This window comes from Sphaeramia orbicularis, chromosome 12 (genome assembly GCF_902148855.1).
Source record: "Sphaeramia orbicularis chromosome 12, fSphaOr1.1, whole genome shotgun sequence".
NCBI classification, from domain to species: Eukaryota; Metazoa; Chordata; class Actinopteri; order Kurtiformes; family Apogonidae; genus Sphaeramia; species Sphaeramia orbicularis.
Genome location: NC_043968.1, coordinates 3,255,613 through 3,275,911, shown reverse-complemented (window position 1 = coordinate 3,275,911; position 20,299 = coordinate 3,255,613). Strand labels below are relative to the sequence as shown.

The 20,299-nt window shown below is 35.7% G+C and overlaps 1 protein-coding gene across 2 annotated transcripts in view; it reads left to right on the top strand.

The window, feature by feature from the left end:
• ghrb (growth hormone receptor b) overlaps positions 1–20,299 on the top strand; it is a 32,658-nt gene that overhangs the window by 4,404 nt on the left and 7,955 nt on the right. Inside the window, exons 2-3 of one of the 2 annotated variants that reach the window (XM_030150870.1) lie at positions 2,804–2,891; positions 19,354–19,486. In XM_030150870.1, the coding sequence (XP_030006730.1) occupies positions 2,813–2,891; positions 19,354–19,486 (212 nt within the window). In that variant the 5' untranslated portion in view covers positions 2,804–2,812. Of the gene's footprint in view, positions 1–2,788; positions 2,892–19,353; positions 19,487–20,299 lie in introns of those variants that run through there. The other variant, XM_030150869.1, reaches the window with a different exon arrangement.

Sequence of the window (20,299 nt, the reverse complement as noted above, 5' to 3'; positions counted from 1 at the left end):
TTTATTTTTATTTCCTTTATTTTTATTTGTATTTGCAAATGCCTCTGGAAATGTTTCTAGTCAAGAAAATACATTTTGTTGCGTATGCACAATATGAATGTAACAAATAAAACTGTTAATTATCAAAAAAAAAAAAAAAAAGGAAACCAATTGGTCCTTCATTATTAAGTGAAATACCTTATTTCCTCTGGCTTATTTATAATTGCTCTTTAACCAAGCAAAAATAAGTTTTATCCGATTACTCGATTAATCAAAGGAATTTTCAGTAGAATACTCGAATACTAAAATATTCGATAGCTGCAGCCCTAAAATCTATTTTAATATTTACTAACTGAGGTTATTCTTTAGTCTTTAGACTGATTTCACGACCACTTTCATTCATTTTAATGTTCGCCTATTTGGGAAGACTTTATTATCTTTATGCATTTATCTCAAGAACAGACATTTTCTGCATCTAATCTACCTATTCTGTCATACAGGACTACCGCTTACAAAAAATAGCTTTTGTAACATGTTCTGTTAGTCTTTAAAGCATTTCTGGTCAGTGACTCATAGTCTGAAGTCCTAAAATGTTTACAATCCAGCAGTTGAACTCGTTCCATGATGTTTTTTTTATCTAATTTTCTAGAGCGCTGACTCCACAAACATGCATTAAACATGGATAAAAGCTCCACAAAGTGCTGAGGCGGGTTAAAAATCTCATCTTAAATATGAAGAGTTGTACACGAACATGACACCATGACATATAAGGCGGGGTAATGGAGACGAGAACGAAGCCTGCAGTGCATGGGGATGGATTTCCTCCATCCTGGCAGGAATCCACCGTTGGTTGCACATGGATGTCATGTTCAGCACAGCTCTGTTTAGAGTTTCAAAACACGGCTCTCCAGGAAGAGTAAATGCTGCAAATTCCACGAAGAGAAGAATGAATAAAACATGGCCAGAATGTGATTTAGACCTGCTGTTCTCATTAGTATTACAGTAATATGTCAAGTTATGGACACAAACCATGATGAACTAATACAAAACAGCAGAGAAGCTCATAAATTCTAACGAAAATGTGCTCGATAGGGTTGGAAAAAAATGAAGTTGAACCAGTCTGTGGGTCTTAACATGGATTCTGAATTAAAACATTTAAATAAAAAATATTAATTTTTTTGCTGCTGCTCATGACTTAAAAAAACCAACCAAACGGACCTTTTTGTGCATGTTCAGGCTAGGGGTGTGCGATATGACGACATTAGATGGTGTAGGATTAGAACGTATTGATGATCCAACGAAGTAGAGAAGCTGCCCGCAGTTCCGCGTACTCCCGGTCCTGGTCTGAAAAATCAATCTCATCCACTATTAATCGATTACGCAAAATTAAAATGAGATTGATCTAAGATTGGTTAAATCAATTTTTTTACCCAGCCCTATATTAGATAATTGTTAACAGATGGATTAAGAGTTTCATAAATCTTTGTTTATTTCACAAATATAATTTACACAACTTTCATCCATCCTTGTCGGAACGGGGGGTATCGGTCCGTGATTCCGTCATTGCGTGTGTGCATGTGTGGGGGGGTGATAGCGTGATTGTCCGAGCAGAAGTGAAAGTGAAACTGACTGGCTTTACTGTTCCTCTAACTCTCCAGGCAGCACACACACACAGGAGCAGCAAGCGGCAGAATGTCCGCAGCAAAAAAGTTAATAAATCAGCTACATATTGGCCGATGTTGATTAATCGGTGATAAGCTATAATCGGCCCGATTAATCTGCCGGCCGATTAATCGGTCGGGCTCTAGTTCATATACTTCATGAAAAAAGCATGTTATATTCCTTAATGACTGATTTATTGATCCACTGGATACAGTACAGACAATGACATTTATGGAGTAGAACGAAAGAAAATCTGCAGAGAAATTCAATCAAATAAATGCATCTGAAGAGGGGCAGTTTAGAGGAGATGGGTATTTCTGACTTTGCATCACTGACACGATGGAGCCAGATTAAATTAAAACAAAGTGGCATTTAAGAATGGCATGCAAAAGAGAATGAGTATAAAATATAAACTACTGTTACTAAGACAAAAATCTATATTTACATAAATGTGCAATGTATGAGTAATTATGCAAATTGTCAGAGATAAATAATATGCTAAATGTGCAAACTGTTAGAGATAAATAGTATGTTAAAAGTGCAAAACTGTCAGATATGAACAGTATGATATATGTGAAACTATTGAGTATGAAGTACATAAACAATATCACAGCTGAAAATGTAAATAATTTCAACAGTGAACTGCATGAAGAATCTCCACTTTATTAGCATCTGCTTTACAGCAACAATACAATTTATTGTTTATATAACTGTGAATAAATTTAGGCAGTAAGGGGTTAAAGAGTGGTTCAGAAGCAGGAAACATCATTTACACAACATGGACTTTCTATGGATGTGATGGAGAAGACTTGACATCATCAATACAAGATCTGGGATGACAAAGGATGCAATTATGGATGGAAATGAATGCTGTGACCTTGCATAAGCATTGTGTGTATAAATGAAGCCATGGTGATTGACCTGGAGTTAAAGCTGAATGTGGTTCAATGAAAGGCTGTGTGTATTTTGCTTTGAGTCAGTTGGGGCCTGTTGTTATCTACAGTCCGCATAATTCTGACTTTTTTTTCTCGTCTTTACTTACGTACCAAACCCCTCCTGGTGGTTTTACAGGAGTTAAGGAGTGGTCATTACCCCAGAGTACTGGGGTGGGCTGGGTCTGCGCTGACACTGAGCTAACATTCACCACATGTTTCCTCCACAGTTTGACACCATGGCTCCAGCTCTGACCACCCTGCTGTTCTTCATTTACACCTTCACTGTTTCAGCGCTGGAATCAACTTCTGAACAAGGTATTCTTTTCAGTGGTGCACCTTTACAGTTTCCCTGCATAATGTACAAGTCAGGATTATGTTAAATACTGAATATTCTCAACATTACATGAAAGTAGAGGAATGAATTTTAAATATGCAAATCAAACTGTCTAATTTGACCTTTTTAAACCATTTGGGGGGGTGTCAGATGATTTAAACTGATAGATATTATTATGGTTTTGGCAACTTTGACTTATTGCATGGAATGTGCTTTCTAGGAAAAAGTTACGCAAGAGTTGCATACGTGCAGGGTGGGATCTGTTTTCCATTCGCTTTCGATATGTCAGTTTGAAACCACACTAATAGAAAACACTTATAGCTGCTTATTTACAGTGCCTCCTGGGTGTTTAAATGAAAATCTAGTGTGTTGCACAACAGCGAAGCTCTCCACAGAGAACAGCCAACAGATTTCTAGTGAAGTGGCTTCCCAGGAATTCAGAGTGGAGAGCAGTGAGAGCACTCGGCTGCCGAACAATGACAAGCTGTTTAGTGTGTAGAACCCCACCACCACCACCCCACCACCCCCTTCCACCAAACAAGCCCTGGGCTGCAGTGTCGCTGTGGGTATTTGCACACATGGACTGTGTTTTACCCACAGAAGTTCAGTAGGTCTGTGTTGACCATCAAAGTGCGCTGCGGCGGCGTCCTGTACCACTTTGGTTATGTAACGTTATAACATAGCTGCGGCGAGGGTGGACAGTGTGTTCCCATCTACAGCTGCCGCGCTGCAACTTTGACTATTCTACTTTGGCATGTTTTTGTATGGAAATGAGGGCTGGCATGTTCAGACGGGTATGTTGTTTTCCCTGGTGGAAAGTAAAGGTAGTTTTACACCGGAGGCAAAACTTTTATACTTGTCTGACTTATTTTGGCTATTTCTAATCTTTGACACATCCAAGGTTTTAATCACAACCAATGTTCCATCCCCCTATTATTTAATATACCGTTAGCCTCATAGCATAATTGCCTAAGTCATACACTATATCAGGGGTGTCAAACTCGTTTTAGTTCAGTTCCACATTCAGCTGAATTTGATCTGAAGTGGGCCGAACCAGTAAAATGATAACATAATATATAAATAATGTCAACTCCAAAGTTTTCTCTATGTTTTAGAGCAAAAAAAGTAAAATTATGTGATAGAAAGGTTTACATCTACAAACTATCCTTTCAAAAGATGTGAATAGCATGAACAAATTGAAAAAATAAGTGTAATTATAACAATATTAAGCCTCAGTTTATCATTTACACATGTACATTAGAACTTACAGATCACAGTGGATCTACAAACACACAAAACATTTAATAACAGGCAGAATATTGTTAAAATTGTACTTACTTCTCTTTCAGGTTTTATGTTCATATTTGTTCAGGTTATTCACCTTTTTTTTTTTGCAAAATTATACTTTGTTTTATTGTAAATATGTTAAAATATTTACATTCGCAAAGAGAAAAAATTGGAGTTGTCCTTATTTATAGGTTATGATGATATTATTTGACTGGTCCTGCCCACTTGAGACTGAATTGGTCTGAATGTGGAACCTGAACTAAAAGGATTGTTAATATCTTAGTGTAATTTTTGCATTTCACAAATTCCTCCTAAGGGCCAGACTGGACCCTTTGGCGGGCCGGATTTGGCCCCTGGGCCGCATGTTTGACACCTGTGCACTATATGGACAAAAGTATGTGGACATGTTGAATTCATGTGTTTCTTTTCTAACAGGGGTCTGGGATACAAAACAATAATGACTAATGTCAGAAGATAGTTTTATATTATGGGATAAATATCATTGCATTGGTTAGTTTGGTTTAAATTATCTTTGCTTCTGAGATGGTTTTACTTAATTTCTCTCAATATTGATTTTGTTTTTTTTAGTCCATGACTATGATTTTAAATGTTCTACCTCTCACCTTCTAAAATATTTTTGTGCTCCGACAGTAAATAATAATTTTCTACCACAACTAACCATCTACTTTCTTCACATCTCACTGAGGAAGAAAAATCTACCATTAAACCTTAAGGAAATATTGATGTTTATCTCTTATCTTACAGCTGTAGACATGATGTGTCCCAATATTTTTGTCCATATAGTTTATAAAAATCAATATTTCCTTAAAGTTTAATGGGAGCTTAGCTTGATAATGGTTAACGTAACGTTAACTGTTAACGTAAAGAAACAACTGGCTTGAGTATATTTGAATGTCCTGAAATCTTATAGAGGGGTTAGTTAGCTGTTATATACATTATGTGGACAAAAGTATGTGGACACACTGAATTCTTGTGTTTCTTTTCCAACGGGTCTGGGATACAAAACATTAATGACTAATGCTATAATATAGTTTTATATTGAGATAAATATCATTGCAGTGGTCAGTTTGGTTTAAATGATCTTTGCTTCTAAAATGCCTCAGAGATGGTTTTACTTAATTTCTCTCAACATTGATTTTGTTTTTTGTTTTTATCCATGACTATGATTTTAAATGTTCTATCTCTAAATTTCTGAAATATTTTTCCTGCTCTGACTGTAAATAATAATTTTCTACCACAACTAACCAACTCTTCTTTCTTCACATCTCACTGAGGAAGAAGAATCTACTATTAAACTTTAAGGAAATATTGATGTTTATAAACTATATGGACAAAAATACTGGGACACATCATGTCCAGAGTTATAAAATGTCCTGTTCATGATGATATGAGATAAAAACATCAATATCAACATTAACACTCAATATGATATTTATCCCAATATAAAACTAGATGATGACATTAGTCATTATTGTTTTGTATCCCAGACCCCTGTTAGAAAAGAAACACCTGAATTCAATGTGTCCACATACTTTTGTCCACATAGTGTGTGACTTAGGCAATTACACTATGAGGCTAACGATACGGAAACTATAAAATTGGTTTGGTAGTTTTGAGCAGGGCTGAAGTTATTTAAGAGATTTATGAGAAAAAAAGCAAAAAAAAAAAATTTTTTTTAATTTATAGCAGTTTCTTTTGTGCATGTACATTTTTGTCACGAAGCTAACCAGAGGGTGCAAAATGCAAGATGGGAGTATAAAACACATGTAAGACTAAAACACTTGAGTATTCAAATTTGACATGTTTATGTACAGAAATAAGGGCTGGCATGTTCAGACGGGTATGTTGTTCTCTGGCGGAAAGTAATGAAACTAAAGCTAGTTTCACACTGGAGGCAAAACTTTTATATTTGACTGTTTTGACTGTTATGTCTGTGATAAAGGTGCTACAGCTGCTGAAACTGACACCAAATATTTCACAACTGAAGGTTCACGCTGAAGATTTGTGTTGTTTGTGTGACACTTATGGAATTGGTTTTGTACTAGGAGTTGGAATTCTGTTGACTTTCTTCGGTGGTGTAGTAGTTAGCACTTCTGCCTCACTGTGAAAAGGTTCAAAGTTCAATTCCCACTTGGACCAGAGCTTTTACTGTGGTGAGTTTTTGTCTCAGGTCTGTGTTGAGGTCTCCACATAGAAGTCAGTTTACTGTAGACTTAGTGATGGAGTCGGCTAAAGTAAACAAATGACAGCTCCAAGTGCAAAACAACTGCATGATTTGATAAAAATAATTCATATTAAATGTCTTATATGGAAGTAAATCGGTCTCATCAGATTTTGAATTATAAAAGCTATTGAATTTCTAGCACTGAATTTTTTTGCACTGAAATTAAGTATGAAGTTTGGAACCAATATTCACTTTTAAAGTCTTTGAAAAGGTTCGTTAAGCATCTTTGTGTTATTTATGCAAAAAAGTATACAAATTTTTCAAATCAGATTTTATATTTTTTTTTTGTATTTTCTGGCCTTTTATGTTGACATAGTAGGTTAAAGTGAAAAAAAAAAAAGATGATATAGATGAAATTGTGCTGAAAAAAAAAGATACCAAACAAGGGTATAGTAAACATTTCGTTATACAGTATATAAAGGCAAAATCAAAAGTACTGCAAAACGACCAAAATATGCTCAGACCTCTAAGGGTTAATATTTGAATGTTTCTGTCAACAGAGGGTACATTGTGCCTATTATTTTGTTTTTTTTTTTTTTAAATACAACTTGGTTAAATTATCTCAGTGTGTTAATAAGTACTTTTTAAACATTTGAGCACAATTTCAACAATACCGTGATAATAATGATAAATGTGATAATTTTGGTCACAACCGTGATATGAAATTTTCATATCGTTACATCCCTAGTTGTGATGTCATATATACTTTTTAATATTGCTGACATGTCTTGCACTCCTACTGGATAATGAGTTCACAGGTGTGTGTGTGTGTATATGTATATATATCTATATGCAGTAAGTTTATGGACCTGCTTTTCTTAAACACGTGAGATTTTTTTTCCTGCTAAAACCAACTCAAAATGAACACGCATCGCTCTCATTTTGCATGTTTTTCACAGTACTTCTCAGCTCAAATTACCACCGACCCAGTTATTACATGACTGTTTTTCCAATTCTAAACTTTCATGACCATAAACCCTCTCAAATTACGGCCTTTTGTGATTATGTAATTGCGCAGACTGATGCCACAATTACATTTGTTCCCCATTTTTTTTCTTATTAAAATACAAACAAACAAACATGTGCCCCAGTGACAATTGCTGGCAGGCACCTTTTAGAAGCAGACTCGAATGTGTTTGTGTGCTCAGGTTATTGCAGATGTTCCTCCCATCATATTGTCGTTATTCCTGTTTGGTACCTGGTTCCGCCGGAGGGCTTTCATGTCTGTTCAAGCCCATAATCACTGCAGTTTTCAGACGTCTTATTGACATAGAGAAAGAAGGATTTCCAAGTTGAAAAAACACTCGGGGCCCAAAATAACCTTCCCTGTTCCCCAACTTGAGGCAGCCACTGCTATTGTTAGGAATAAAAGGGCGGAAGTGTCCTTTATTTACCACCTCTCTGCCCCCGAGCCCTGCACAGATCTTTAAAGAATCAGGTTACAGGTCTTAACCCTTATGTCCTCCTCATATTTACTACCCTCTGCTTACCTTCCTGGCAAAAATGTACACACACACACAAAAAAAAAAACTTACATAAAATCATCAAACATCAATATGTTTTTTTCATCATAAATCTCTTAAACAACTTAAACTCAGAACTCAAAAACAGTCAACAATTTTCAGGATTTTAACCCTTTAAATGCGAGTTTAATTATTTGAATGTGAGTATCTAGCGCTACATAAAAAATACTAATGCAATCAAATCAATTTTGTTGCTAATCTTTGACATAACCAAGGCTCTAATTATTATTAAAATTATTCAGAAATATTGAACTGAGATGGTAGATATGTTTTTGTTGTTGATTTTTTTTTTGAATTTTTTATTGTTATGGTGTGAATGCTCGATGCTGTACACATTTCAGTTGATGTAAGCAGTGTATTAGTTGAAAAGGATAGGCAAAAAAAATAAGCTTTTGCTTCTAGCCTTCTCCTTTTTTGGTTTTTATGTTTACTAGCGGCATTGTACCTGTGGTGCCATTGTACGATAGCACCCTCCTGTGGTGCAACAGTGGCACTGCACCCGCACACCCTCCTGTGCTGCAACATCGGGACACGCATCGGACAAAGACGCGCTGGACACAGAACATCCATTATAGTAGGATTACAATTCATGTACTGAGTACAATGATTGATGTAAAACCAAAAATAAATTCATTCATTCATAGTCACCACTAATGCCCCATTCCCCTATTATTTATTATTTGGAAAATATTAAATTTTTTGTGTTTTTTTTTTTTGTAATAAACCATTCTGTATTGAGATATTTAAACTAGCATTTAAAGGGTTAGATTTATGAAAAAAAAGAAAAATATTGATGTCTGATGATTTTGTTGTAGTGTTTTTTGTGCGTGTACATTTTTGCCACAAAGGTAACCAGAGGGTGCAAAATGCATTATGGAAGTAAAACACATGTAAGAGTAAAAGATACTGGATTCACAAATATAACTAAAAAGAAATGTTCTTGGTAAATGTCATGCCAAAAGCGGCAATAGAGCAAAAATAATCACCAAATGAAAAAAAAAAAGGAAAAATATGGGCCTAAGGGTTAAAGTGATTAGTTTCTCCACTTAAGTGGTCATGCAGTCATGTTTTCTTTACTGTACCTTTTTTAAGCCACATTTCGCTCATGATGCACTTCACCATTAGGTTTGCAAACAATTAAGAGCACTAAGCGATGTTGACAAGAACGAAAATGGCTTCTGTAAATGCAGAGGACGAGGCATTTCCCCTGAGATTGGACTGATTGATGCCGGGACACGTGACTTCATAACTGTTTGCTCCCGTGTGCTCATGTAAGGACATTATCGAAGGGCTTCTACTGACACACAGTGCAGATGTTAATAGAACTATAAAAACACACTTGTTATGATCCAGAGGTTGTATAAACAGAGCCATGTTCTACCTGATCATTTAATGGATTTGTTGAAAGTACATTGCTGACACAGACGTAGCCCTTTTAAGGAAATTAACACCAGCTGCTATTTCCTGCTCTCTGGGAAATCGGAGTTAAATAGAAAAACAGGACATAGAGTCTAAAACGGAGCCAGTAAGGATGTTTTGTTTCCAGTGGAGTCGACATGTTAACGCGTTTAATTCACAGTGTTGTGGACTCAAACAGGCGTCCTTAAGGTGGATTTGTAAAAGTTTCTGTGTGTTTTACAGCTCAGACCTTTAACTTCTCTCATGTTGACTTACACCAGAGGTGAACTCTGCTCAGCAGCCTTTGAGCAAACACAGCAGCACCCCGCCTTGACTCACAAACACAAATACAAAGCCTGTGTGTTTTCAGGTTAGTTTAGCTACTCTGGTATGCTGGAAGGACCTGACCTGGCAATGTAGGGTTAAGGTGTATTTTGTCTCCTTACTTTTGTTTTTCTCTGCCTTATCACCATATGCAGTCAAAATAAACACATTCCCTTCTCAGGATAAGGTAGTTTGTTTTTTTTTACATTCATGATTATTCACTAGACTTTGTGTATGGAAAAAGAACAGGAAATATAGATAAACAGAACATTTTTGAAGCCTAAAGATGCACAACATGACCATTTTGGTTGGAGGAGATTGACGGCTGAAACCAGACCTTACTGAAAACCCCACCCACTTCCACTTACATTCATAATAAACCCCGCCCACATCTCGAACAGGGCCATAATAAACCCCGCCCACATCCTCTGACAGTGTCATAATAAACTCCGCCCACTTCCACTAAGTGTCATAATATAGCCATCCACTAACAGCGCCTTAATAAACCCCACCCACATCCTTGAACAGTGTCATAATAAACCCCGCCCCCATCCACTAACAGTGTCATAATAAACCCCATCAGGTCATTTCAGATCCTTATTAAATGTCAACACACACAGTTGTGTTAATAACAGTATAAATGTACAAACACAGTAATAATGGCTACCTGAGCTAATTAGCAGCTGGCTAACAGACCATAGAATTCAGTACATATTAATGCTAACATCAGCTAATGCAGCTAAGTTCCTCCGCTTATTGAATGAATTTGTTGTAAACTTCATGATAGAATCCTTTGACGGTCTTTAAACACAACTACAGCAGAGCTACCTGTCACAGACAAAAATACATTTGATTCCATAAACTAGAGCTCGGAATGTCGGCAGCCAAACTAACGCCAGTAAAGTGTAAAGAGGAAGACACTGACAGCGCTCACCTGTCAATCACTGTGGCCTCACCGTTAATTATGCAGAACATTTGGTCTCAGTCTAAACAGGTGATTTATGTGAAAACTTAGATCCAATATAAGTGAAAAGATCAGTTCTGAACCACTTTTGCCTGCAGTGTGAATGTAGCCTGTCGTAAACATGTTGAAATACCTTTAAACTGGAGATTCCCTGATGGGTCTGCTGTATATTCTAATCAGTTGCTATTTGCTGAAAATTGGTTATATCATGTCTTTATATTTGATTATTTGATATTTGTTGTGCTATATTAAAAAACCTTCCTTATTTTTCACAATTTGCATTAGGTTACAATTCAAAAGTTGTTCATTTTTGCAGGATTTTTTAAATTCTTAACCAGCCACTAAAATCAGCACATTGTAAACAATGTTAAATTACTTCATTAACACACTCCTACCGAGTGAGTAAAAATGTGCACTGACACATTTTAGCATTTAGCCTAACAGCACAAAAATAACACACTACAAAATAGCACTCGGAGAGCGCAGACCTTCGCCAAGGCTGATCAGTGGCCCCCCCCGTGGGCCCCCCCCACCCCGATCACCACCAAAATTTAATCATTTCTTCCTTATCCCATTTCCAACAAACCCTGAAAATTTCATCCAAATCTGTCCATAACTTTTTGAGTTATGTTGCACACTAACGGACAGACAAACAAACAGACAAACAAACAAACAAACAAACCCTGGCAAAAACATAACCTCCTTGGCGGAGGTAATAATGCCTGGGTAAAATACCAGGATAAAAAAAACACAAAAACTACTAATCCAATAATGGGGGGGGGGGGGGGGTTTGCGTCAAAAAATATGGTTTGTTTACATTAAAAATGTACCCATTAAGGGGTTTAAAAATATGACAGTTATGGAGTAAAATTTTAAGAAGTTAAAAAAAATATATATATATATACTGTATGAAAACCATTTTGACATTACTACGACACTGTGCAGATGAGCCTCTCTGAATGGGATAACGGCGAGTTAAGACGATGAAAATATAAACACAGATTTGTACGTAATGATCAACCTCCCCTAAACCCTCAGGCTTAATCCTGCTATTTGTCTCGACTCTTGACAGTGTGACATGTGGGGTCTTCACATGTCTGAGTGTCAGATTGATTTTCCTCTTAATCCTGAGCTCAGCACAGTTCTGAGGACGAGGTGATGAACCGGTGATGGAGTAAACAGGTTATTTTTGAACTGCTACTCCCCTTCCCTAAGGCAACAGGGCCTAAGTGGGGTGGAAGCATTCGTCATCTGCCGCCTCACACTTCTCAGTACTCGTCCGGTCGTGGCTTGTGTGGTCGATGGAGCCGCCACCACTCTCCTCAGTAGAACAACCCCGGAGAGCCTCCCAGTAACACAATCAGCTGTGCTGACCTCACAGGTCAGGAGGAAACACTCCCTCAGCATTTATTTAAAGGGCCAGTTCATCTCAAACTGCTGTGGTTTTTCTAAGAAACCAGATACTGGTAAGAACAGAGGGGGGGTCAACAAAGGCTCCCACGAAATAGTTCCAATGTCCCTGTATGTCAGCAGCATCTTCTATTCAACAAGGTTATTATCGTTAATGAAAACTAATGAAATGACGAAAACTAGAATTGAAAAAACATTTTCGTTAACTGAAATAAATAAAAACTATGATTAAAAGAAAAAAACAATAAATAACTGAAACTGTAGCTGAAACTTGTGTGTTTATAAAACTTAACTAAACCATATAAAAATTATGGATAAAATTCCCTTCATTTTCATCTTCGTCAAACTTGGATTGAAATCGATTTATTTTGCTCTAGTAATTTCAGCTGCTGGCACCATACGGCACATCACGGTCCATCACTTGTCATCACTTGTGGTTTCCAGTCGTCTTCTGGTCCCCACTCTACCTGGAAACATGGAGACTAAAGTTGGGAGAAAGCAGCAGAGTCCTGTCTGGGATTTATTTGAATACGACGGTGAAGAAGAGAAAAGATACAACAAAACTAAGATTAATACTAAAACTAAGCATTTAGAAAAAAAATGAAAACTAATAAAAACTAGCAAACCTGCTCTAAAAACTAATTAAAACTAACTGAACTAGAGAAAAAAAAGTTAAAACTAAATAAAACTAAACTATAATGAAAAATCCAAAACTATTATAACCTTACTATTCCCCACTTGAATGTGTGAGGTTGTCAGGTTCTGTTCCATGTTCCAGTCCTGTGGTCTGGATGCACATCAATCTAACTACAGAAGTGGGCAGGACTTTCCCTGGAGCAGAACTCATCTAATTCAATCAAAGTCCATATATGACTCAGCGATCAATAGGAACTATATTGATATCTGTAACCATTTACTGTTATAAACAATTAAATATGGACCATCAGAAGTAAAGGCATATTTTCAATATTTCAAAAATTCATCAAAAATCAACATTTCTAAAAACTGTGAACAAACTTTGTAGACATTGTCCTAAGAAAGATACATATTTTGAAATGATTCTAACTAGTAGTTTTGGAAAAGATGTTTGACAAAATTGCCAATGAACACGACAACAACACCCTTACAATTGCTCATGGGCTATTGACTGGTGAGCTAAAAAACAGAAAATCCATGTTGAATATTGAATTTTAATGTTTTAAATGTAGACTAACTGTTGAAGGTGTAACATTCACATATACTCATGCCGGTTGTTTCTTCACGTTAGCAGACTCCATTATCAAGCAAAGCTCTCACTTCGGAAGAAAAATCTCTCATTAAACTTTAAGGAAATATTGATGTTTATAAACTATATGGACAAAAATGTTGGGACACATCATGTCTACAGCGGTAAGATGTCCTGTTTATGATGATTTAACATAAAAACATCAGTATTTCCTCAAAGTTTTATGGGAGATTTTTCTTCCTCAATGAGATGTGAAGAAAGTAGACGTTTAGTTGTGGTAGAAAATTATTATTTACAGTCAGAGCAGGAAAAATATTTTATAAATTTAGAAGAACATTTAAACATTTAAAATCATAGCCGTGGATAAAAAGTATGTAAGTAAAAACCATCTCTGAGGCATTTTAGAAGCAAAGATAATTTAAACCAAACTAACCAATACAATAATATTTATCCCAATAGAAAACTATATTCTGACATTTATTTTTTTGTATCCCAGACCCCTGTTAGAAAAGAAACACCTGAATTCAACATGTCCACATACTTTTGTCTATATAGTGTATATAACAGCTAACTGACCCCTCTATAAGACTTCATTTTTCCGGATCATCACAGTTTCGTTTATTTAGACTGGATGTTAATTAGTGCTGCTGTGATTAGTTGACCATGAAAATTAGTCGACGAGTCAGTTTACTATTGACCACCCATTTATTTTTGGCCGCGGCACCTGGAATCATGCTGGTATTGGTGCCTGCAGTACCTCAGAGAGAGAAAGAGAGAGACCCCTGTCTTAATAGCGTCTTGAGTTTTATTCCTCCGCTCTTATGGTTCACCTCCACCCACCCCTGTCTGCACCGCAGATTGGTTCACCCGTTCACATTAGTTGTTTAGATTGGTCGACTAATCGAAAAATTTGTCAAAAGATTAATCGTTAGAAAATTAGTTGTTAGTGGCTAGGGGTGTGTATCGGCAAGAATCTGGCGATATGATACAAATCACAATACTAGGATCACCATACGATATATCACGATATATCATGATACTGTTAAAAAGGCAATTTTTTGTTTGTTTCTTTTCTTAACAATGATTATTTCCTGGAAGAATTGAATTACACCAGAAATATGCACAAAAATTCTAAACACATTTTTATTTGATCACAACAGGATTTAATGCTATATCACAAAATGTTCCTGTGTTCAAACTTAAATTATGTTTTACAGACATTACAGTTTAAGATCCTGTTCAAATGTTCATATTCTATTAGTTCAGAACTAACATCAGAACAGCATTTTTGTGCAATCCCAACAAAGGGACTAATATCTGCCTCTCAGACAGTAAAAAGTGCTTTAAGGATGCTTCAAATAACCATTATTTAATAAAACAGTGTTAAATAATAACAAATAAGATATAAACAAAGAAAACCAAAAAACAAAAATGAACCTCCACCATATCTGCATTTGAATAAATACCTAAAAATAACGATTCATTACTTTTTAATATCGATACAGTATTGTGAAATGAAATATCATGATATATTGCAGAACCGATATTTTCTAACATCCCTATTAGTGGCAGCACTAATGTTAATGCAAAAACATCACAGTAAAAGTAAAATTAAATAAAACATTGTGGTTTTCAATATGTTTTCTGTCCTCTTGTGTGTCACTGTTGTTGTGTGAGAATCAAATCATTACGGATCAAGATTAAATTTGATGTTTAATGGGAATGATTTTTGTCGGTGTTCGTGTGTAACAGATTATTGTACACAGAGAGAAATAACATGGGTGTGGATTTTTGTCTGTGTGGAATCCAAAGAAAAGTCAACCCAAAGAGAATGCAGCCAAAAACAAAGCAAATAAATCCTCTTGTTCTTGTGAAAGGAGCTCCAGAGGATTCATTTTTTGCTGAATTGTGAAAATAAATGGACTCCATGAACTTAAATAAACCATCAGAACCAATTTGGATCTGCTTTTGTCTGGCTCAAACTTGCTTGAAACTGGTGAAATCATGCCAGGAATTATAGTGTATGGGATTGGGAAACAGTGAGGATCGACTCCAGCAAATGTAGCGCAAGAGCACACATGGTTTAAGTCTTTGCAGCCAATGACAGTTTGTCCAAGTGGAACTTTGTGTGCCGGAGCGTTTCTGGGTACAGAGAAAAGAAAGCCTGGCTCTGGACTCGTGGCCTTCATATGAAGAGCAGTAAAACCACTTCCAGGAAAAGGGAGATGTTTACTTTGGTGTTTGATTACGGCTGTTAGCTCGTCCTTGACTTTTCAGGGCGACAGATATCCTCAAAAGCAGCCGTAAGTCACCGACACAGGAAGGGAAACATGGAATCAGAAGTCAAAAATCTTACTTATATACAACTATGTAGATTTTATTTTGTCTCTTGGGTTTCTTAGTTAACCCTTTAACCCAGGGGTCTCAAACTCATTTTCTTTCAGGGGCCACATTCAGCCTGATTTGATCTCCAATAGGCCGAACCAGTAAAATAATAACATAATAACCTCTAAATAACGACAACTCCAAATTTTTGTTTTTGATTTAGCGCAAAAAAAAAAACCCTACTAAATGATAAAAATACTTACTTTTATAAACTAACCAAACAAAAAAGATGTGAATAACCTGAAAAAAATTACATTTGTTCAGAAAAATAAGTGCAATTTTAACAATATTATGCCTCAACTTATCATTTTTACATGTGCATTATGGATCGGATCTACAAAGACAGAAAACACTGAGTAACAGGCAGAAAATTGTTAAAATTGTGCTTAATTTTCTTTAGAAATTTCAGGTTGTTCATATTTGTTCAGGTTATTCACATTTTATTGTTACAGGATAGTTTGTAAATGTAAATATTTTTATAATTTAATGTTATTTTTTGCACTAAAAAAAAGACAAAAATTTGAAATTGTCATTATATATAGGCAAAATGTAATATTTTTTTCACATCAAACCGAGAAGAAAATATGGAGTCATTATTTTTGCAGGTTATGATGTTTTACTGTAGATCATATTGGTCTGTATGTGGAACCTGAACTAACATAAATTCAACAGCCTTGACTGTGGAATTTTTGCACTTTGTTAATTCATCCCAGGGGCCAGGTTGGAACCTTTGGCGGGCCGCACTTGGCCCCCGGGCCGCATGTTTGAAACCCCTGCTTTAACCCCTGATGTGTCTGTGGTGAGCGTTCTTAATGTTATGATTTATTTTAAATATTCATAAAAATTCAACCATTTGCTCAATAGAAAAAAATTTCTAAACGTGCTGATAGAATAGACCTTGCTCTTTCCATAGACATCTGAGCATGCTCAGTGCACCCCCATCTCCTGTATAATGGGAGCAGTGAGTGAGACTGACTTGCTATAAAAACAGACAGTTTGGACTTTTTTTAAGACATCGTTTTCTTTGTGGTTTTGTGGTTTTAGTGTTTGCAGTGTTGTCATGATTTTGATACAGTATTTTTACCAAGCTTTGACAGTGTAACTTCTTTTTAGAGTTCAACCAGGTGCCAAAAAGCAGCTGGACTGATTTAGAAAAAAAAGAGCCCAAAACAAAAACTACTGGGCCTAAATTCAAATCCTTGTTGTTGTTCAGTGTGTTCCAGTTCATAGTTCATATTCAACATCCTAAATCTCTTATTGATGTACATTCTAAGTGCCTTATTTAGTCAAAACCTGTCAAACTTCAATTCCTCCGTCTTTTTCTGTTATTCCACCCTAAATTCCAAACAGTTCGTTTCACTGAAATAATGTCTCAGGGGTTAAAGGGTTAAAGCACATCCAAATGTTCCAGCGTTTTGTCTCTTTACATAATTTACTCATGTCTACCTTGATGTTGATCAAACATCTCATCGTCATCATAGTTTAGAATATTCTGTCTTCAGACATCTGAAATATTTGTCATGTTTTGACCTTAAAGAAATGTTCAAACCCATACATGTAACTGTAAAGTGTTGTATTTCAGTGTTCTTGGTCCTAGTCTGACTCTTCACAGCTTTGCAATATACTTCATTATATGAATTTCTTGCATTGCTGTCATTTTGTATGGTGCTTTGCCTGATTTTTAAAGATTTATTGTAAAATACTATTTTTATATTAATCATTGACATCTTTCTTTGCATGCTGCCTTGAGAGTTTTACTCTGTTCTTTCTCTTTGCTGACATTGATTTTTTCTGCTCTTCTGTTTAATTCAACATCTGCAATCAGTTCAGACTTAACCAGTTGGCAGCAGTAGTGGTGTTTCCACGAAATGTCAAGTAAATTTGAACCAAACCTCTGAAAAGTTGCAAAAACAAGGCAAAGTGTATGCAATTCTACGAACTGATTCGGTGTAAATAACCTAGGATGCATCCTGCTGTCAATAGGCAGTGTTGGGCAAATTACTTTTAAAAAGTAATTAGTTATAGTTACTAGTTAGTTTCCCAAAAAAGGAATTGAATTAGTAACAAAATTACTCCTTTATAAATGTAATTAGTTACCAGGGAAAGTAATTATTACTTCTTTTGATAAACCTTTAAATACGTAAAAGGAAACTGATTTTTCAGTGGGCCAGTTTCATAGAGTAGAACAGCAGACAGGTATTTCATACCATAACTGTGGTGAGGCTGGGGTCCACCAGGGCCCGGCTGGGGTCCACCACATAAGAGGATCTGCATTTATAGGAAGAAGATGCTCCTCCAGTTAATCCCACATTTCCACTTTTTTCAGTCGCTCCTCCCCGATCCATCGGTAAATGTCTCCAGTCCAGTCAGTCGGACTGTCACTGATAACTCCTCCCCTAAATTAGCTGCGCAAATAGCTGCGTTCAAGTACATGTGGTGTGCTGTGGACAACTCAAAGCCGGACATGTCATTAGTTGTTCAGGTGAAGGCAGCGTGGACAACTCAGACTCATGGACACACAGGTGACACACTGAAGGCAGTGTGGGTAATTTGAATAGAAGAACAACTCGTAAACCAACGGCTCACAACAAATCGTTTCTTATCATTCACTGAAAAGAGCCGTTCAAAAGACTCGACTCGTCCGTGAACTTCACACCTCTCGTGCCTGGCCAAGCGAGCCAGGGCGGATATCAATGCACAGTAATGTGCCACATTTCACTGCCGGCAATGGTAACAGCGTTGTTACGTTTTAAATAGTAATTCATTAGATTACCTGTTACTGGAAAACAATAACAGTGTTAGTAATGCTGCTATTTTTATCACCGTTATTCCCAACACTGGAAATAGGTGGCGCTGCAGGCTACATTACACTGGGTTCTGATCAAAAGAGTAGAATAAGTACAGTGTTCTGCTGTGGTTTTCATCTAAAATGACTGAAGGAACAATACATTTTGCAAAATTTGGGAGGTTTTGACAATATTGTCTGGTGGGAAATGTCAACGTCAAAATCAGAATCAGAATACTTTATTAATAAAGGGGGAAATTATTGGGTGTTATAGTCACTCCATTCAAACTGAATAAAAAGTAGCAGTAAAGAAATTTGCAAAACAAAGAAAAAAGCAAATAATATATATATATATATATATATATATATATTATATATATATATATACATACATATACATACACAAACATACACACAAATGCACACACACACACACACACACACACACATTAAAACACTCTATTAAGACACAATTAGAAAAGTGATTTGTACAATATGTCCTAGACAATGTATAATCAATATGATAGTTAAATAAATATACATATGTGTAAAAATATTGTTGTGTTATTAAATATTATGTGGTTAATGTGCATTAAATGCAGTACTTTCACCTACTGGCACATATACAGTGTTGTTGACTGATGTGTGCTGTTCCTGAATAAAGAAAAAAATAAAGCTTGAATCAAAATAAATTTGATTTGATCTTCTTGTATCTTTTGAAAAAAAATTTAAAGCCACGATTAACTGTCCAAAACAAATCAGCCTTTAACTGGTAAATAAATGAGGATTTGGCATTTATTGCAGTAATTATCATTATGTACTGGTGTGACAGTGTGGACTGTGGTCACTTTTTCAGCTCTGATCCCATATTTAACCTATTTGCTCTTGTTCTTCCAGTCGTCCCTCCCAAACGTCCACACATCACTGAGTGTTTTTCTGCCAACATGGAGACTTTCCGCTGCAGATGGAGCGTCGGATCGTTCCTCAATGTGTCTGAGCCGGGAGATCTACGACTGTTCTACGTCAACAAGTGAGGAGATGATGTTGCTGCTGTTGTTGTGCCATAATTTAACCTTAATAATAATTTAACCCTTACAACAAAACCTAAAACCTTTATCAAACACTTTTAATCAGTGTGCATACAAATAAATAATAATTGATGGACAGAATGTTAAAAATGTAAAAACAAACCATAAATTGGGACTGTATCGCATTCTGATCACAGTGGTTTTAGTGCAATTTTAATTTTTTGGGTGAAAACCCTTTTAGGATGATTGGTGAGAGAGAGATGGAAGATTTTTATTACTTTTAGCAGTGTTTTAGTGAGGCTTTAGTAGTGTTTTTGCTGCAAATTCCTTTAAATAATTGTGTAGAATAGTGATAGTGCTGTTTTGGAGTGTTCTACTAGCGCGTTTTGCTGTGTTTTTGTCGAGTTCCGCATTTTTATTTATTTATTTATTTATTTTAACTTTTTTTTGTTACTGTTTTTAATCTGTACTTTTCCTGTTTGTATAGTTCATTGATTGTTGTATTTTAGTTATAAATATTTTATATATATATATATATATATATATATATATATATATATATATATATATATATATATGACCTCAAGTAAAATAAAAATCAGAATGACCTATAAATAATGACTCCAAATTGTCTTCTTCGTGTAATGTAAAAAAATAAATATATAAATAAAATTACATTACGCCTATAAACAATGACAACTCAAATTTTTTCTCCTTGATTTAGCGCAAACAATAACATTAAATTATGAAAATATTTACATTTACAAACTATCCTTTAACAATAAAAGGTGAATAACCTGAACAAATATGAAAAA